The 20,380-nt window shown below is 36.1% G+C and overlaps 1 protein-coding gene and 1 long non-coding RNA gene across 7 annotated transcripts in view; one reads left to right on the plus strand and one right to left on the minus strand.

Annotated features, from left to right (window-relative positions):
- DIAPH2 (diaphanous related formin 2) overlaps positions 1-20,380 on the plus strand; it is a 953,825-nt gene that overhangs the window by 765,409 nt on the left and 168,036 nt on the right. For all 6 annotated transcript variants that reach the window (XM_036919628.2, XM_057495928.1, XM_036919627.2 and 3 more), the window contains one exon: positions 3,436-3,571. In XM_036919628.2, the coding sequence (XP_036775523.2) occupies positions 3,436-3,571 (136 nt within the window). The remainder of the gene's footprint in view (positions 1-3,435; positions 3,572-20,380) is intronic.
- On the minus strand, positions 2,493-19,556 carry LOC118929475 (uncharacterized). The gene is made up of 5 exons (XR_008995265.1): positions 17,503-19,556; positions 14,302-14,384; positions 9,497-9,569; positions 6,919-6,964; positions 2,493-2,766 (listed from the first exon to the last, which is right to left on the minus strand). It is a non-coding gene; the product is annotated as an uncharacterized LOC118929475 (long non-coding RNA).

Raw genomic sequence — 20,380 nt, forward strand, 5'->3', positions numbered from 1 at the left:
TGTCCTGTATTTTATCTGGCAACTATATTTGGAAGGCATTATGGTAGTGCACCCAAAGATACATGGTTCTGGTACTTGAGTAGCTGGGTAGCTTTGGGCATCTCCCTTAACCTACCTACCTAAATTTTATTACCTAAAAAATGAGAACAAATAATAGTTATTTGCAGAATTTCTATAAAGATTTGAAGTTATTCACTGAAATCATCTGACACATAATAGATTTCCATTTAAGAGTAGCTGTTATCATCAGAACAAAGAAGAAACACAAATTCAAGTTACCAGTTTTTCCATCTTTGTAATGAATGATTATAGCACCCAGCAGCTAAATAGTCCCTTAGATTGATAATAGAAGAATCCACCCAGATGTTGGTGACTGTTTACCAGATCAGAGATTTCACCAGTAATAAAATATCCACAAATATTGACCTCTCTTCTTTCTTCTGCTACTTGCTTCCTCTTACTTTACTTACTAAAGATCATATAACTTGTTAGTATCAGAGCTCGAATATATGTTGCCTTTTCACATTGTCTTTTTTCCTGAATTATAATTTTATTTCAGTCCTTTTCTCGAACATATATTTTTTTAATTGTATTAGTTTTTATTGAGATAAAATTTATGTACTATAGAATTCACCATTTTGAAGCATACAATTCAGTGATTTTTAGACTATTCACAAGGTTATGCAACTATCACCACTATCTAATTCCAGAACATTTTTATCATTCCCAAAAAGAAATTCCAATTACTCCCCCACCCCACAGCCCCATCCCCTGGCAACCACCATTCTTTCTGTCTCTATGGATTTGCCTACTCTGGACATTGCATATAAATGGAATCATACCATATGTGGCCTTTTGTGTATAACTTCTTTGACTTAGTATAATGCTTTCAATGTTATGCAACATGTATCAGTACTTCATTCTTTTTATGGTTGAATAATAAATAGTTCATTGTTTGGATATATACCACATTTTCTTTATCCATTTATCCATTAATGGACACTTGGGCTGTTTTTACTTATTGCCTATTAGGAATAATTCTGCTATGAACAATGAACATTTTTGTAAAAGTTTTTGTATGAGCATTTGTTTTCTTTTCTCTGGGATATGTATATATGATTGCTGGGTCATATTGGAACTGTATGTTTAGCATTTTGAGGAACTTCCAGACTGTTTTCCAAAGTGACTCACCATTTTACATTCACATCAGCAATGCAAAGAGTTCCAATTTCTCCACTTCCTCTCCAGTTATTATGTTTATTTTTTAAATTACTGTAGCTGTTTTAGTGGGTATAAAGTGGAACATTATTGTTTGATTTGCAATTCCCTAGTAATTAATGATATTGAACATCTTTTCATGTATTTATTGGCTACGTGTATATCTTCTTTGCAGAAATATCTTTCAAAATCTTTTGCCCATTTTTAATTGGATTATTTGTCTTTCTATTGTTGAATTATAAAAGTCTTTACATTTTTTTTATCAGATAAATGATTTTCAAATATTCTCTCCCATTCTCTGAGTTCTCTCTTCTGGGACAGTGTCCTTTTGATGGGTAAAAGCTTTTAGTTTCGATTAAGTCTTATTTGTTTTTTCTTTGGTTTCTTGTGGTTTTGGTTCCATATCCATTGTCCTTTCTTCCTTAAAGAACAAAGCAAAAACTAAACCAGAAGTGAAGAGACATGCGTTTTATTCCCAGCTTTTCAATTTGAAATGTGTGACCTTAGGCACACATTGAAACTCATTTTGAACTCAGTTTCCACATCTGTGAAAAGAAGCTGGATTCAGCAGAGCAGGCGCTTGAAACTTTTTTGTGAATAAATTCTCTCTATGAAACCCCCTAGACTAGTAGTTCTCAATGTGGGTAACATTTGGCAATCTCTGGAGACATTTTTGGTTGTCACCCCAGGGTAGTACTGGCACCTAGTGAGCAGAGGTCAGGGGTGCTGATAAACATCTAACAAGGCACAGGACAGCTCCCACAATGAAGAATTATGCAGCCCCAAGGGACAATAGTTTAAGGCTGAGAAACCCAGCTCTAAAACTGATTGTGAATGTATGACATCCTGGTCTGGGTGATGGTTACATGAGTGCATACACAGATCAAAATTCGTCAAGCTGTACACTAACACTTGTGCATTTTATTGTATGTACCTCAATATAAAAAAAACTAAAAGAAATAAAGAAACAGTTCAAAACATAAAAAGATAAAATAAAATTATGGTTCTGTTATTCCAGCTTATTTTAAGTGTTAATCTTTGAGTTTGTCTACAGGAGCCAGATCATTTTGTCCTCTTAGCCTCATGCTATAGGTACTAGCCTGGAGTGGGTACTAGAAAGGAGAAGTACCAATAATTCTTGCAAGTGAGGAGATTTTTTAAAAAATATTCTCAGGGTTTTTAAAAACTATTGTGTCTTTTTATATGAAGAAAAAAATATTTCAATGTAAATACCTCCAAATTAAGCCATAATACCAAATTAAGCCACAAGATACATTCTTGTTATTGAGTCCTTTTCACTGGGGTTTTTGGAACAAAATTGTTTTTGTGAAATAGTTGGTACATGCTATGAAGTATGTAAAATCATTCATAATAGAAAAAAATATAGAACAGTTTGATGGAAGGAACCTGCAGTTGATATGTCTCTGTATTAATGACTTCTCTGAATTCAAAGAAAGTTAATGTGATTATTCCAGCTGATCACTTCATTTGAACTTTCTCCCACCCATCTACTGGAATCTATTGATGGACTTGAGTTCTGTAAATAACCTGTAAAAAATAGAGAGACAATAACTTGAAATATGCTTAAGCATTTCTAAAGATCTTCACATATAAAAAGCCATTAAACTTGCAGGTATTTTTTCCTGTGATAATAGGGCTGATTTTTCATGCCCTGCACCATTAGATATCACTGTTACCACCACCCCTACAACCACCATCATCACTGTCACAGACTTTGTGTTCTAAGCACTTTATAAGTAAGTCTATCTCATTTGTCCTGATGAAAGTTCTATGAGGGACTTTTTTCTACATCCCCATTTTGCAGATAAGGGGGGAATATACAATAAAGTGGTAAAATAGTTGCTAAGCCATATTCCCATATTAAACCTTTTCTTGTTTATCAAAACTATGTCCTATTTCAACAATGAAGAAAGCATCTTTATTGCTAAATCTGTAAACATTCATGTCCCTAATTTTTTGGCAACCCATGTAATGGCAGTTAAAGCCTGAGTTATTTCTAAGTTTTTTCTAAGAAGAGATGTCATAGGATCATTTGTTTCTCTCAAAAATAAACGCATGGACCTTGAAGCCGCTATACTTTTCCATCTCTGAGAGCCTACATGCACACATGTGTGTATATGTGATATTAAAATTGCATGACTTCTGCAATATATAAGTAATGGAAGGATTTTTGTTTAACTTTGTTTCTATGTACAGGAAGCAGTGAAAGAAAACAATAAGAAAAAAGAAATGGAAGAGAAGATTAGGAGGGCAAAGCTTGCAAAAGAGAAAGCTGAACAAGAAAAGTTAGAACGCCAGAAGAAAACGAAACAGCTCATTGATATAAACAAAGGTATGAACTACTTCCAGTTTTTTAAGAGGTGTAAGAAATGCACAGTATTTGCACTTAGTTAATTTTGGACCATAAAGTGACTGTGTTCTTGGTAGAAAATTCACAATATTAGTTCCTTGTGTCAAAGTTCTCTCAGGTTATTATCTCTATTTCTTGTCACCTTACTCTGAGCCCTCAGGATTTTTGATAATCAATGCAAGGTAATATGTTGTTGAAACAGTCTTTTGCTCTTCATTTATTTTACCAAATTATATAACGTTCTAGTTGAGGCATTAGTGAGGAAAGAAGAGGGTGAGATGAAAAGACAAAAACTCATGGGGAGATGAACCTTACGGCTCTAATTTCATTTTGTTGACACATGTCTGTTGACAGTGCAGTAACAATTAACCCTCCTCCTTAGGGGCTTGAACATTTCAAGTAATAATGGATATTGACAGCACAGTTATAAGTTGAAAAAAATAAGAGGCATTTTGTTCATGTGTGAGCATAAGAACGAAATTCTGGTATGTCCACATAAAGTAAATTGTTTTCTTGGTTAGCAAGAATGACTGTATATTAAGGTGGGTTTTGTGGTTTTATTTTCTTTTATTTTTAAAGAAGAGAGGCTAAGTGAAGAAAATGATTGGCACCAGGTAGCTACACTCTGAAAATTTAAGAATGAAAAAGCATAGCCTTAGCCACTGTGGGCTGAGAATTTAAAAATAAAATCTAAATGAGATACAAGATAATATGATTAATATGGACTGTCTGTTTCTAACTATGATGACAGTAAAAATTGCAAGCACTGCATGATGTTGAACATATGCCAAGCACTGTTCTAAGATTTTCACATGTTTTAAGGCAGTTAATCCTTATAATATCTCTATGAGGTAGGTACTATTATTATCTCATTTTACAGATGAGGAAACCAAGGCTCAAAGACATATAAGAATTGCCCAAGGTCCCACGAATAGGAAGTATTAGCATGAAGATTAGAATCCAAGTAGTCCGGCTATAGAATCTTGGTACTTACCAGTGCCATTGTCAAAACAAAACAACAAACATATAGCACTTAGAATGTACCAGGAACTACCCAAGAAGTTTTACATATATATAACATATTTAATACTCATAAAACCCTATTAGGAAAGTACTACTATCTCATTTTAAGATGAGGAAACTGAGGCACCTAGAAATTAAGTTAACTTGCCCAAGTTCACAAAAATAGTGAGAGTTAGAATGAAAATCTGAACTTAGACAGTTTGTGGCCAGAGTTAATTACTAATTATTGTGTATATGAATTATGATTACTAATTATAATTACTGATAATTATCAATTATTCTTCAGCAATGTTTCTTCATGCCTAATCATCTGAAATGATATCTATACCATTAATTTATTCTCCATTTCTTTAAAATGTATAAAAAATTTTAGGAATTGACTATGGTTATCTTTTCTACCTAGGAAATAAATATAATAACATAATTGTAAAAGAAGAAAAAAGTAAATAGCCAAGGTAAAATGGAATAGTATCTGCATAATGTAGCAAACAAACTTAAGAATAAGGATAAAAAAACTGGTCCTGACTGAAGATCACTCAATTAGGAAAAACTTAGAGCACAGCATGGCAATAATTCTGACAGTTACTCCCTTCTGTGCGTGGAGGAGTAGTGAGAGAAGAGGACAAAAGCAGTAGGGGACAGATTGTCCATTCTCTTGGCTGTGCTAAGTACGAAAGCTATGGGAAGCCTATGAATGTTGACAAACAGGAAAGTCTTGTGCTCAGACTTCTTAGAAAGATCATTTTAACAGAAGTATAGAAGATGGATTGGAAAGGGAAGGACCTGAGACAACAGAGGTTACGAGGGTTTTATCAGAGTCCTGACAAGAGATGAAGGTGGCCTGAATTAACACACTAGTAGTGAGGTTAGAGAAGGTTGAGAATAAGAGGTATATTAGAGTTCCACAGGATGTGGATATACAGAGACAGACTTATTTTAAGGAATTGCCTTGTGGGATTATGGAAGTTGGCATGTCCAAAATCTGCAGGATAGGATGGCAGGGATACCTAGGGAAGAGCCAATGTTGCCGTTCAAGTCTGAAGGCATTCTGCTCACAGAGTTTCCTCTTGCTCAGGGGAGGTCAGTCTTCTGATCTACTCAGGCCTTGAAAATGATTGGATGAGGCCTACACACATTATAAAGGGCAATGTGTTTTACTCAAAATGTACTGATCTAAATGTTAATGTCACCCAAAAAACTTTCATGGAAATATCCAGAATAATGTTGGGCACCATGGCCCAGCCAAGTTGACGTAAAATTCACCATCGTCACAGGGATGTTAATAGGTAGAACTGACTGACCCTGAAGATTGATTAGATGTGGAAATTGAGGGAAGGAGGCATTAAAGAAAGTGGCTGGCTCCCTTCATAAAGAAAAAATAATAATTCAAAATTAGAGCAGATTTTTGTCAGGAAAGTTGTAATGATTAGTGTCATTTTGAACATGTTTCATTTTCATATGCCTGGTAAAAATGGGAAATGTCTAAGAAGCCACTGTATGTGTTTGTATGAAACTCAGTAAAGAGGTTTGGACTAGACAGAATTGGGAATCATTGTCTTTTGATGAGTAAAGTTAGGGTATATTAATTTGCTAGGGCTTCTGTAGCAAAGTACCACAAACTCAGTGGCTTAGAACAACAAACATTTATTGTCTCACAGTTCTGGAGGCCAGAAGTCTAAAGTGGAGCCCTAGGCAGGTCTTTGCTCTTTCTGAAGATGCTAGGAAAGCAACTACACCAGCCCTCTCTCCCAGCTTGTGGTAGTTCCTTGGCTTGTGGTAGCGTAACTTTGACCTTCATCTGGCATTCTCCCTGTGTGCAAGTTTGTCTCTTCCCATGGCCCTATTTTATTAAGACACCAGCCATATTGGGTTAGGGTCCAAACTACTCTAGTATGATCTCATCTTAATCAGTCACACAGTTCAACCCATAACACATGCATTTGAATGAGATCGCCAGGTTAAAGTATAAATCAGAGGTTCTGAAAGTATTTGGTCTCAGAAGGCATTTATATATTCTTCAAAATTATTGAGAACCCCAAATACCTGTTGCATTTTGGGGTTATATATATATATATGTGGACATTTATCATATTAGACTTAAATCGGGGACACAAATAATTTAGCATAACTTTTAAATTATTCTATTAAAATAACAGTAGCAAACCTATTACATGTTAAATTATATTTTTTATGAAAAGTAGCTTTATTTTCCAAAAATCCTCTTCAAACTTAGTAAGAAGAGAAAAAACTAGTGTTGGAAATCTCTTCAAAGTCTGGCTCAATAAAAGACAGCTTGAGTCTCGTACCTGCTTTTACATTCGATCTAATACGGTATCATTCGTCATGTAGCCTCTGGAAAACAAAACACTCATGAAAGAATGAGAGAAAAAGGCAAAAACGTGTTTTGACCCTGCATATATGAAATGATCTCAGAAGCCCCCACAAGTCCCCAGACCACTCTTTGAGAATCTCTGGAGTGAATAGTGAAAAGAGCAAGTAGTCAAGAGATTCTGTCCAGTTTTGTGCCAAGAACATGACCTTGCTCCCACACCATCCACCTCCCGCTGCCTGAGTATTTATCAACCTTTCACTATTTCCCTAAAGATATACCTATAATAGGAAGGGAGGGAGGGAGGGAGAAAGAGAGGGAGGAAAAGAAGGAAGGAAATACTTCGATTGTGTCTGTAGTATATATTTCTATTTGCCAGTATTAGTTAATTACCTCTTCAAATATCAGTGAAGCCATAGTATAAAGATCCATATAAGTCTTTATGTAAATGTTTAGCTGAGTGATCTGAACAGGAAAGCCAATTTAAAATAGGATTCATCTTTTGTGTATTATTACTCTATCCCTATTTACAGATCAATCAAATAGTAAACTTCACCATTAGGTTCTTGATTTGTGGCCCCTATGTTACAAATACTTTATTATTAATTGTTTTACACTTCAGAGTATATGTGTGTTAGTACTTATAAATATGTTTCAAAAAGAGATCCTTCCATTGGTATTGGAATGAACTTAAGAAGATGAAAACTTTCAGAAAAGAAAGAATAAGAACCGAGTTGGGTAGTTGGGTGTCAAGTTGGAACTCAGTGTCAGTGAGGTTCTCACAGTGTCCTATAGAAGATGCTGTTGTTAACTAGGTAGAAATCAATTGCAGAGCCTGGGAGGAGGCATGGTGGAACTAAATAAAATGTGAATCCTTAGGAGACATGAGAATGAGGTACAATCAGAAAGTGATTTAGGGAACTTTAAACGTGTCCAATTAGAACAGTATTATCTACTTTCCACTGAAAGAATGTTGTAATTGTCCTTTCCACTGAGAGATATATAGAAAATTTGATTGCCATCACGAGATACATTATTATATAGAGTGTAGAAATATTTCATGCCCATGTGACTAGAGATACATACCATGGGAATCAGAGGGTCTTACCTCTAACAAAGGTAGTCAAATCAAGAGTCCCTTGGGCAAAGAAGCCATTTGAAAATTACAAGCAAGTTTAAAAACACATATATGCTTTCTGAAAAGTTTGTTTCGTATCAACTTAGTACAATTGCAAAGCCCTCCCTTTTTTAAAATCTCCCATGATCCCATATAGCTAATAAGTAACAATAGTAAGATACATTTATCTGGCATGCAAAGTAATATAATACATCAAAGAGAAATATTTTCAAATTTAATTATTCAGAAAAATAATAGGATGAAGCAAACACAAAAGATTATTTCTGTAATCTAGATGTGATCAACTGTGCTCAGAATTAAGTAAACGTATCATGGAAACCAGGCTGCCAGAGAATTTATCTTTCAAGTTAAAGCCATAAAAAATACCATGTTTCAAGGCTCTTTTTTGAGAGAATTGAAGATCAGAAGGCAAAGCCCATGATAAGAAATACAGTACTTTTTTAATTATAAAGAAAAAAAGACATGATTATATGTTATAGAGACAGTAATTTTTGCAGACATTGAATGGCATAACAGAAAAATTATTAGTCTGTATATTTAAAAAGTGGAGAGCATTCCTAGCTGTGCCACCAACTTGCTTTGTGACCTTGTTTAGTTCCTTTATCTCATTATGCCTCAGTTTCTTCATCTGTAATATAGGAAAATGACATTTACCTACTATCACTTTAGTGAATATTAAATGAGATAATTAAGTACATTACATAACACGTGGTCTAGAATATGCTTGCTGCTCCTGCAAGTGTCATTTTGTGCTCATTGAAGAATCTGGAAAAAGTTCAAGACATATTCCCCATCCTTAAGAATTTTAGAATTTGTCAGAGAGATATGTAGGGGAGGAAAAACTGTTTTCCCACTACCCATGTTGGGTTGATTGGCAGTGGCTATGTAAATTAGACTGAAAAAGACAGATCAACAGAGAAAAATAGATTTATTAATGCATGTATCGTGCAAAGGTTTGCCAACACTCAGTGATGAGTAACTCAAAGGGGTGGTTAGAACTTGGGCTTATGCAGGTGTACCTTGTTTTATTGCATTTCACTTTATTGTGTATCACAGATACTGTGAAATTTTATAAATTGAAGGTTTGTGGCAGTCTTGCATCCAAGTAAGTCTATCAGTGCCATTTTTCCAACAGCAGTTGCTCATTTTGTATCTCTATATCACATTTTGGTAATTTTTGCACTACTTCAAACTTTCTTTTTATTTTTATATTTGTTACAGTGATCTGTGATCAGTGATTACAACTTACTGAAAGCTCAGATGATGGTTATTCTTTTTTAGCAATAAAGCATTTTTAAATTAAGGTATATACATTGTTTTTTGAATGTAATGTTGTCACACACTTAGTAGACTTGGTAGTATAGTGTAGACATAGCTTTTATATGCCCTGGGAAACCAAGAAATTTATTTGACTCACTTTATTGCAATATCCGCTTTATTGTGATCTGGAACTGAATCTGTAATATCTCCATGGTCTGCCTGTATAGCATCTTAACAAAAAAAAAATACATTTTTAGATAAAGGTAAAGGACTTTGAGGTTCTATGGGGGCAAATTGTGGGAAGGTAAATATATGGGGGAACTAAGATAATGGAAGATAAGAGCTAGTTAGTGAACTTTGTAGTGTAGGTTCCTTCCATGCCCTTTCTGGACTGATAAGGGTCTATATAGAGTATCTTTGGTGATTAACTTTTGTTCTTCCTAGTAAAAAGGGGAAGAGGGATGCCTTTACAAATTTATGGCCTGCTTTTGTCAAATAGGGGAGGGCAGAGAGCTTTTCTTGTATCTGCTTCTTCTCAATTGCCTTCAGCTCAAAATAATATTTATGCCAATGTGGCATATTTTAGGGTGACATTCTGCAACCTTCAGGCAAAATAAAGCTAAGCCAGCAAATATTGTACTGATATAATAGAGATCATGTAGAACTATCTAAAAGGGGAAATCATTAAGTCTGGTAAAATGACATAAGGTTTCACGAAGGCTAAGTAGAGTCTCTGGATGTATCAGTCAAACTAGACACTGAAGGATGGGTAGTATTTGGCCAAGAAGAGGCAAAACTCTTCAAGTAAATGGGAATAGCATCAGCAGTAGTTCACGCCAACACATGAGGCAGAAAGCCTCATGTAACATATGTTCATTGGCCCACAGGAAAGTACATAAAAATGATTGAGAGAATAGGTCCTAAATTCAAGTCCCAGGTCCACAACAGACTACCCATGTAATCTCTGACAACGTGTTTCATCTCTGTGTGCCTTTACTTCCTCATCTGTAAAATGGGATAATGGTACCTTCCTTGCTATTGTGAGAGCTGAGTGACATAACCCACAGAGCCTGGTGTTATCTATACTCTAGCCTACCAATCACTTGTCGATATCTCTGATGTCTGATAAAGAGTTCCGTGTTCAGTAAATATGTTCTGCTGTTGCCACTGTCTTCCTTGCCGTCGCTGGCAGAGTATGGTTTCAATTGGAAAATGGTAGGAAAGTGGGGAAGAACGTTGGGATGATGGTGAAGAGTCTTCCAAGTCAGGCAAGGGGGTGTGATGAGGTAGGAGAGTCAGGCGATGGTAGGAGTTTATTTGGGGATAACCAAGGTAGCGAGCACGAGAAAGGAGAGGTGAATACAAGGTGGATGTAGCTCAGAAAGAACAGTGAAAGGTGAAAAAAAGGAAGGAGTTCGCTCATACCTGATTCTCTCTTCAAAGAAGTTTAAACCTGTGACAGTTTAAGAAGGTGGTAACGGGAAGGAAAAATTTCGTAGAAGAGATGGAAAAAAAGGCAGTGGGACTCACAGGCAACAGATTCACTGACAACCAAGACTTTTTCTTTTTTAAGAACAGCACACTTTTACCCATATATAATTATGCATTGGTGTTTTTTGACATATTGGGTTATTTCATTCATCTAACCAACATTTATTGCACCATTTCCCAAATAATTATAATTAGAGCATGCATAGTAATACAGCATTTATTAAATGTAAAATTGAGAAAACTAAATGTGGCAAAAATATGCTAAATCAATAAACGTACTCGAAAATGTGAAACAGTATGTAAACTATGCAAAGTATTTGGTATAATCTGTATTCTCCAACCTTTCATTATATTAACATAGATGATAACTAACTTGGGGGCCACTAAAAGTAATTAATTCTCTAGGTAGAACAAAAAAGCTTACCAAATATTTGTAATATTTGCGAACAAGTCTCTTTTCATGTTCATGGAAAGTCAGCAAATTAATTGCAAGGACTTGGAGGCAGCAATAAAAAGAAATGCATTTTTAAAAGCATGTTTTCAAATTGGAAACTCCAAATGTGTTTCTTATGAAAATATGATTTAATCAAGAACAGTTTTTGCTCCTCCTAATATAAGATTCTATGGAAGAAAGAATTGTCCATTTGTTTCTAGCATGATTATAAAGAATGAGCTATCTTAGTCAGATTTGATGATTAGTCACTCTTCTGAGAGTGAAGTAGCAAAAATTAACCAATAAACTTAAACATCGAAACTTTGTCCTTAGAGGTGAATGGCAATTTTGTTTTTCTCTGTTTTCCAAGTTATAAAATAATAACACCTTTTAAATAAATGAATTCATTTCACATTATATTATTTTTATCTGAATAGGTCAAAACTATGTTTCCTAATGTCATACCCCAGACATAAATTACAGTAACCAAAATTACAGATTAGACCACCCATAAATAATGGACTTCATCCCAGTAATGTTAAAGCCTCCCCAATAACATAAATTACTGAGACAATATGGGTACCATCATTCTGCCATATTTCACAAATGCTGGTAAACAGCGCACAGATGCTACTTCAAAGCCAAACAAGTGTGTATACATGGTGGACCTAAAAATAATCATTGACCTCATAAAGCCTTATCTAAGAAGAAGAACAGAATATCTGGCTGATAATTCACTTATTTATATTTCCTTGCTCCCAACATTAGCAAACATTTCAATAAATCTATGTTTATTTGAAATGAGTACTTTTTCTCTTTGTTCTCTAGGTTTCTTTTCTCAGGGGAGATTTGTGGGGCGTTCTCCCAAATAAAGTTATTCAGTACACTAAAGATTTGCCCAAGTCTTTAGAGCTTTTAGCTCTAAAATACTAAGGTATTTTGTATAAACTTGGGACTTTGTTATTTTAATGAAACATCTCTAGGTCTGTTTTAGGCAACATCATGCCATACTGCCGTCATTTATTCAATAAACATTTCCTTGAATTTCTAAGTTCAACCCCTGGGTTAAGGCATTGAGGTGCAACAGAAGCTGATGCAGTAGCAACCATCCAGTAATAAAGCACATCCTTCTGGGTGATTCTACTGACCCTCAATGACATGTCACTTCAGACAGATCTTTCACTGGGGAGCCTGCAGTTGAAATGAGTTCAACCTCTTTTTCTGGGGAGCCAGGCAAACCTGAATTCAAATCCTGGCTCTACCCCCTAAACAATGTAACTTTAGGTCATTTACCTAACCTCTCTGATCCTCAACTTCTTTGCCTATAAAACAAGGAAAAAATGGCCTCTACCTCCTCAGATTTTACTGAGAATTAAATGAGAGCATATACACAGCTCTCTTAGCACTTGCCTGGCACTTAGCACTTGCTTAGCACTTAATAAGTGTTAAGTGTTGTGATCCCATTCATAGTAATACTTATTTCAGTGAACATATCAAGGAAAACTATTAATGGCAGTAATCACTGCAATTAAACCTTGGTTGACTGGAATGCCTAAGGGAAGAGGTATTTGGATTAATCTGATTTTGTATATAGAAAGCCATTTGGGCATCATTCTTCATCATTCATAATCTTTCTGAATTCACTCGCAACCCTTCTCTCACCCCTCCCCCACCCCCAGGGTACTTTTGGCTTTACATTTTGCTCAGGTAGAAATATGCAGCATATAGTGCTTAAATATGCTTTTGTACAGAGAGAGACAGCATACAATATATAGATCACCGATAGATCATTAGGACTCTGTTACTGTCTCTGCGCCATTATTCTGAGCATCAGTGATTGTGGCACAGAAGTGCCAGAGAGTGGGCTTCATATGTACTAATTCCAGAATACACCCTCAATTAATTGAAGGTTCTAGTTATTTTATCCTGTAGCCTATTTGAGCCACTTACCACTAGTAATTTTTTTTTCTGACCTCAAACTAAAATAGTCACATTTCTGGCATCAGTTCACTAGAAATAAGTGCTAAGCTCACATTCTATCTGCCTTAGCAGTAAAACAAATCTCTACATCTACTAAAAATATTCTTTTAAGTAGGAGACAAAAATAAATATGTGAAACAAGATAGGTAATATACTTTAGATCTCATTAAGAGCTCTTTCTAAATACAGAAACTCAAATTTGCAAAAACTATGAGCTGTCTTTATTGTGTTGGACATTTAACAAGATTTCATCAGTTCTTACATAGAAAATGCATAACACTGGCAGTTACAAACCTGGCTTTTCTCTATAGTATGTGCTTGTTGCCCCCTCCGTAAGCCTTAAGTAACTTTACTAGGCAGAAAACCATGAAAATATTGGAGCAGGTGGGTAAAAACAATCAACCTGACTACATAAGAAATGACCAGAACACACTGAAGGCAGCCTAATGATTTGTAGAGAAATACTTTGGTAACATATTTTAATTCTCTAATTGTTATTACTGAAAAGTGTCAAATGAGTAACAGCTGTTATATACCAACACTGCCATTAATTTGGCTCTGTTCTCAGTCAAATGCATTTAGATTCATGTCAGTAATTACACTTAACAGATTCATAGAACCAACAAACTGCACTGAACCTAACTGAGTCTCTAATGACTTTTTTTTTTTTTTAAATTATATTCGTTCCACCCACATTGAATCCCTGTGCCCCTAGGCTGCTTCAGAATCAGGACAAAAATCTATTGTTACACTAAATGTGCAAAAAGATTATTATGGATGAGAACCTTTCAGTGATTTTTAATTTAATTCTACAAGTATTTATTGGGTGCCCACAGTGTGCTGAGCAGGGGTGACACACCCTAATCACAGTATCATTGTCTGATAACTGAGCACCATTAACCTACTTAAGGGGTTACTGTTAGTCTTTCTCCTCTGTGTGTGGCTCTTCTGTAAGAAATAATGGCTCCTGTTGTACATGTATGTATGTCCGTGTGTATGTCTCCACTCACACAGGACCATATGCAGCATATAACATATATTTCATTTTTTTCACTTACTTTTTATATATGAAAACTCCCATTCTCTTCTTTATGCCTAGTTAATCCTCAGTCGTCAGGCATTCCCTTCACACATGAACAATCTATAAAGTAGATGGTATTTTGAGTATAGTTAGTGGGAAAAAATGGGGAAAAATAGTTTAAGAAAGCAGTTATGCCTTCATTATAATTGCATTAGAAAAAACATTACAACTTAAACTTTGAATACCTGATTGTCATCTAAATCAAGAATGGGTTTCACGTGCTATTTCATAATAGCTCAAAAGATGATGGTATGATTCATTTGGGAAGCAAAAAATAACCATCCTTGGTACTGCAATTAACTATGGTGGCATAATACTTTTTATTTGTTTGAACCAGTATTATAATCTACTTTAAATGTACACTGTGTAAAAAAAAACTCTTTCTTTATCAGAGGAGATATTTCAGAGTTCCTGAATTTGAGTTAGCCTTTCCTATTCACGGAGCCCTGGACAGGGCTGCCTAGGAAGTACCTGGAGCATTGCTAAATAGATGGGTGCGTACAGGTCTAGGGAGCTGCAGCACAGCCTTGCTGATCCTGGGACAGGGCTCCAGGGGTTTTTTCCCTGACCTGTACGGTTCTGTGGTGGAAGAACCACATTCTCAGAGTAGGCTGGGTTAGGCCGTGCTATAATCTGAAAGTCATTAATACGCTGTTTTGTTTGGGTGTTTTAGTCTCTCATTTTTATAACTTAACCCCCCTCCCAATTTTTAAGCTAGTAATTCTGCCATTAAGTGTTTGAAGTTGAAGATGTTTTCCAAGTTCCCTGTTTATTTCACCAATATCTATACATCCGTGGTTTGAGTTGCCATCTCCTCTGATTTTTTAGAACAGTATTTCTGTGAAAAGAAAATATGTTCCCTCTAGTCCTCTTTCATCAAAAACCCTTTGCACTTGCTTTCTTTTGCCAATTGAACCTGTTTTGAAATGCATCAGTAGGGAGAGCTTGCCTATCCTTTGCTAGACAAGAGTAGCTGTAGGTGCCTTTAAACAATCCAACTTGAAAAGGGGATTTCTCTCTTTTTATTTGAAAACAATGGAAAATGAAAGGTGTATGTCTCAGGACAGATTGCTTAACCGACCTTGTTCTACTGAACTTCAGTATGGTATATGAAACTGTCTCCCCTGTGTCTTCTGCAGTGTTTTAAAAAGATGCTTTACTTGTTTGAGGCAACTAGTTGTGAGTCAGAGCTCTGTCTGGCATAACCAGAATCCATTATGCTGTTAGGTCTTGTTATACTGTTCTTTGCATCTCTTTTTCTTTGCTCAGAGTCAATGCAGCTTTGTTCTAAGGGCTATCTGGTCCTGTTTTGAGAGGAAGTGGAGATTAGCTACAGAGATGGACTATGGCTACGTTAAGCTTGAAGTGTAACGACATTCCAGCCCCCAAAGTATATACAGCCTGTACTTTTAAGTAATCTAGGCTCAGCAACTGTGGCTCAAGCATGTGAAAACTATCCATTTTCATGTGAGTAACCATGACAGTAAATGAAACCCCCCAAAGTTACTCTCTCCTCACTAGCAGAAAGGGAGTGGTAGTGAGGGTTTGGCAGTGCAGTTCCCCACCTATCCTCCCTTGGCCCCTTTCTCATTTTAAGACCCCAGAGGAACAAAGTAAACATCTTTATAAGGAAATATATGGATTCTTCCTTTTAAAATCATAGGTAATTACAACCTTAGGAAAAGATGCTATATGCTCTGGACTTGAGTAGCAAACACTTCAGAAGGATGTGGCTCTTTGAAGACAAAGTACCTAAAGACTGAATGGAGCTTACCTACTAAGTAAAAGTGCAAGTCTGCAGCTTGAGGGCGCCATCACAGACATTGATTACTCAGACAGTAGTATGTCTTAAAGAAAAAAATGTGTAATTTAAACGGAAACTGGGGCCATATGTCAGGTTTTTGTTTTTTGTTTTTTATTTTTTGCGGTGGGGTGTCGGGTGAGGAATAAGAAACTAGTTGCTTGTCTCACAAGCGTGGTAGGGAAAGGAATTCTTGCTGTGGAAGTTGGCCATTGTTCAATCTCTGGTATTCAAGAAATACCAAATTTCAGTTCACAAAATGTAAGTCCTTTGTTATAAACATCTTTTTTTCTTTTTTTTTTTTTTGGCTTATAGGCAGTTTCTGAAACTATCTTCTGATTCCCATGTTATGCTTTTATATGGTATTTATCGATAACATCGTTTGGATCTTTTGAGTTAATGATACCTCTTTATCATTCTATTGCACCTCTGTCCCCTTCCTCAGGCTGGTTGCACTGTCACACTCTTCCTGATGATACATTGCTTCCTGGTGGGTGACATCATGATTTGCGAGCAATCCCATATATAAATAAGATGGTGAGAACTGCCTCAGCAATTCATTTTCTCTTTGAAACAAATTAAGCAGTCTCTTTCTGTTTTCTTACATTTCCCTCTACATTGTGTTTTTACAATTATATTAGACAATGTAGAAGGGCCTCTTTTCACTTCTGCTCCATTTTAAAAAAATATTTGGTTGATTCGAAATCTTCTTGGAAATGTAATACCCCAGGTGTTATAATAAACCTCTCCTACTGTATATGTTTTTGTCATGCCCGATTGTGCCATTCTACTAATTTTCTAGGAGCATCTCAGGAACATGGATACCTTTTGTTCTACATGTTTTTATTTTCACTGATGTTATGTTAAAGGGGTGTTTTATCTAGGAAAAGTGATAAGAAAGAATTTATCAAACTTTGACCTTAATTCTTGACTCGTTAGGTATTGTCTATTCATTCATAGATATATTGTGTGCTTTGGTAGATGTGGAAATATGTGTGAGATCAATAGAACTTCAGTATGTTCGAAAGTGAATATGGATATATTATTGCTTGATGATCTCATTAGTAAAGATGCCTGTTAAGTATAGTAAACGTTATAGTGTGTATATATATATATATATATATATATATATATATATATATATATATAATGTGTACATACATATAATTATATGGATGCCCACAAGTAAATGGCTATTTATGTGTATCTATGTAATAATAAAATTGACTATCATAACACATTCTTTAAACTTACATTGAAGTATTTGCAGCTAGTTAGAAAGGCATACAGTATTGACGGCAGGGCCGTTCTTGTATTACCCACCTTAGAATAAGACAATATGATAATTATTTTCAAGTATTGTTCATTTACACTTACCCACATGTTGCTCTTCATCCCATTTCAGACCATCCATCTGGAATTACCCCTTTTGCCTGAAGTGCGTCTTTTAGAATTTCATTTGGGTGAAGATGGCAAACTATTTGAGCAAAGCTCCTTTAGGAACTCTCTGGGCCTAGACAGACCAAAGCCTTGTCCCACCCCGCCCACAAGGCAAGAGCCCTTTGGCCTTCTTGTGAACCTCACAGGAGCTTTCATTCCTATAGTCCCATCTCACCAAAGCTGTTTCTCCTGTGTCCTGACTCGTTGCTTTAAGGAATCCTCTTCCATCCTTTGTTTGCCAGCAAGCCAAAATATTCCACCCAGCTTTGTACTTTACCTGGTTTTATTTTCTAATTTAGGGCCTTACGTCATCTTATTAGTCTCAGTTAACTTCCTGACTTCATCCTGGCTCACCCACTGCCTTTCCCCCAACCCTGCTCTGACTGCTACTTGGCAGGCTAATGCACTGCCATTGTTCAGCTTGAGCTTCTTTGTTTGAAAGAACACTGCTAGTCTCTGTAGACACCTTGTGACACTTTGGCAGGTGCCTCAGGAACCCCGCCACAGTGGATGGGTTCTGATTCTTGCACTTCAAATTCTTAGCATTCTCCTAGGGCAGTGGTTCCCAAAGTGTGGTCCCTGGATCAGCAGCTTCATCAGCAGCTTTCACCTGGATTTGTTAGAAATGCAAATTGTCTGGCCTTACCCCAGCTCTACTGAATGAGAAATGGGGTAGGAGTAAGGGGACAGCAATCTGTTTTTTGACAAGCTCTGTAGTTGATTCTGCTGCACACTAAAGTTTAAAACCCTAGAGGCCAATGACTGGACTCATCTTCTGTTTTTACAGGTGTGACACCTTAGACCGGGACAGCACTGGCTCAAGGTCATAAAGCTATTTTAGTGCTAAATAGGAGAGCTGGGCGTAGACCTGCCTCAGCCCACTGCCCTTTCTGCTATACTACTCCACGTTGCTAATGCTTAAAATAGTTTTTAATTATTTAAATTTAGTCATAACAGATTATTGTACATGTGAAAATGAGAGGCTTATATTCCAAGCTTTGCAGTCCTGTAATTTTTGATCAGTCAGAATCAAGTAGCTTTCAGTGGCAAGGTGGGAGATATACTAGGCACTGGAAGTTTACAGGGGACTTAGCAGAGTCTTTGTGTTGTCTGTAGGGCTTTGATGGCTGGGTATCGCCATATTTTTCAAACTGCCACATACCAAAATGAACTCAAGCGAATGATTTACTACAGAATGATCATTTGTATTCTTTATGTGTTTAGATTGTAAAGTGAATCACTGAAGAATCTCTGAAGTAGCAATGTCCCTGGTATGTTAAAATAGAATTCCTTGGTCTTGGAGAGGAGGTAGATAATGAATTACACAACTTTTAGGAACTGTTATGAATATGTCTATTGAAGAGCAAGTGTATCTTGTATTAATTATTTACTATTAGTGTAACTTGTTCTAGAATTATCCTTATTTGTGCTACTTTAAGGCCTTCTGTTTGCTCTTAATGGATGTTCTCACAAATAAACATGTGTGAGTTTCCATTTGTTCTAGTTCCACATTTTTGCCCTGTAGGCCCTCAGGGGTATGAACTTAGAGGAAAGGAAATCCAAAGCTACTATTCCAATCATTTCTGCTTTAAATTTTATTTTCAGCAAACAGTCCTTTTCAATGATAATTAGAGGGTTGAGACTGTTTTCTTAACTAAATAGTGCTTGAGTGGATTGAAAAAGTTTGTGTAGCCTCTAAAGGAAGTGACTTAGCCACTGGGAAACTCCTTCTTTGGTATGATTTTATGACTGTTAAAGAAAATAGCATTAAGAAATTATCAGGAGTAGTACTACATTATTTTGAAGACCTTGTGATCTTTTATAGGTATTAATAAGAAATTTCTAGGAAATGGACAATCAAGATAGTTTATTGTTACAGATGGGTTTTATTTTAGCAGCATTGGCTACATAATTTGAGAGGCTCACAAAATGAAAGTGTGGGCCTCTCATTCAAAGACTATTAAGAATTTCAAGACACCAGCAGAGTGTTAACCAAGAAGGGGGCCCTTCTGAGCACAGGGCTCTGCATGACAGACTGGGTGTTTTGCCTAAGTGGTATGGTTAATGAAAGAAGGAAACTGCACTCCTTTGTTCATGGAACCTAAATGAACATTTTAAGTTGAATACAAGTGAGAATCTTTTAACAAGAACCACTTCTAAAAAAATAATCTCTTCTTGCAAGTGACCGCTTCTATTTATTTCAAAATGTCTATCTTTTCCCATCAATTCCAGCATGATTTCTGTAGCAAATAAAAAAGAGAGCTTTTCCCCTGAGAACTTCTGTCAAGAAACAATCTCTTTTGGCTCTCTTCTGACATATTAAGAAATAGTTCTCATCTCTCTTTAAGTAGGTTTGAACATTTTTCTCTGATGAATCCTTTACATACTCTGAGCAAATAGCTTCAGGGATGTCTCACATATTTTGCTGCAGAGATTTCTGTTTCTCTTTTAATCCCCAGTGGTTTACGGTATCATATCTGTAGATAGTTTATACCACATTCTCCATGAGTAATATGATAGGGCTTATTGTATTGCATTCTGCAGCATTATTGTTGGGTCTGTTTGCACTTGATGCTAAGTTCACTTAGAGTAATAGCAATCCTTTGAATTTTTTTTCTGGGATTGAGTGTCCATAAAACATTAGAATGCTCTCTAGATTATCCAGGCCAGCTCCCTGCCTCAAGGTATGTCTGTCTGTAACTCTGTAAGACAAATGGTCAGACAGAATGTTTCTAAATGTCCCAGGAGAAGGAAAGTGTCATCGCTCCGATAATCCTTCCATAGTGAAGGGTGTCCAGGGAAATCTGGACTGCAT

This window comes from Manis pentadactyla, chromosome X (assembly GCF_030020395.1).
Source record: "Manis pentadactyla isolate mManPen7 chromosome X, mManPen7.hap1, whole genome shotgun sequence".
Lineage (NCBI taxonomy): Eukaryota > Metazoa > Chordata > Mammalia > Pholidota > Manidae > Manis > Manis pentadactyla.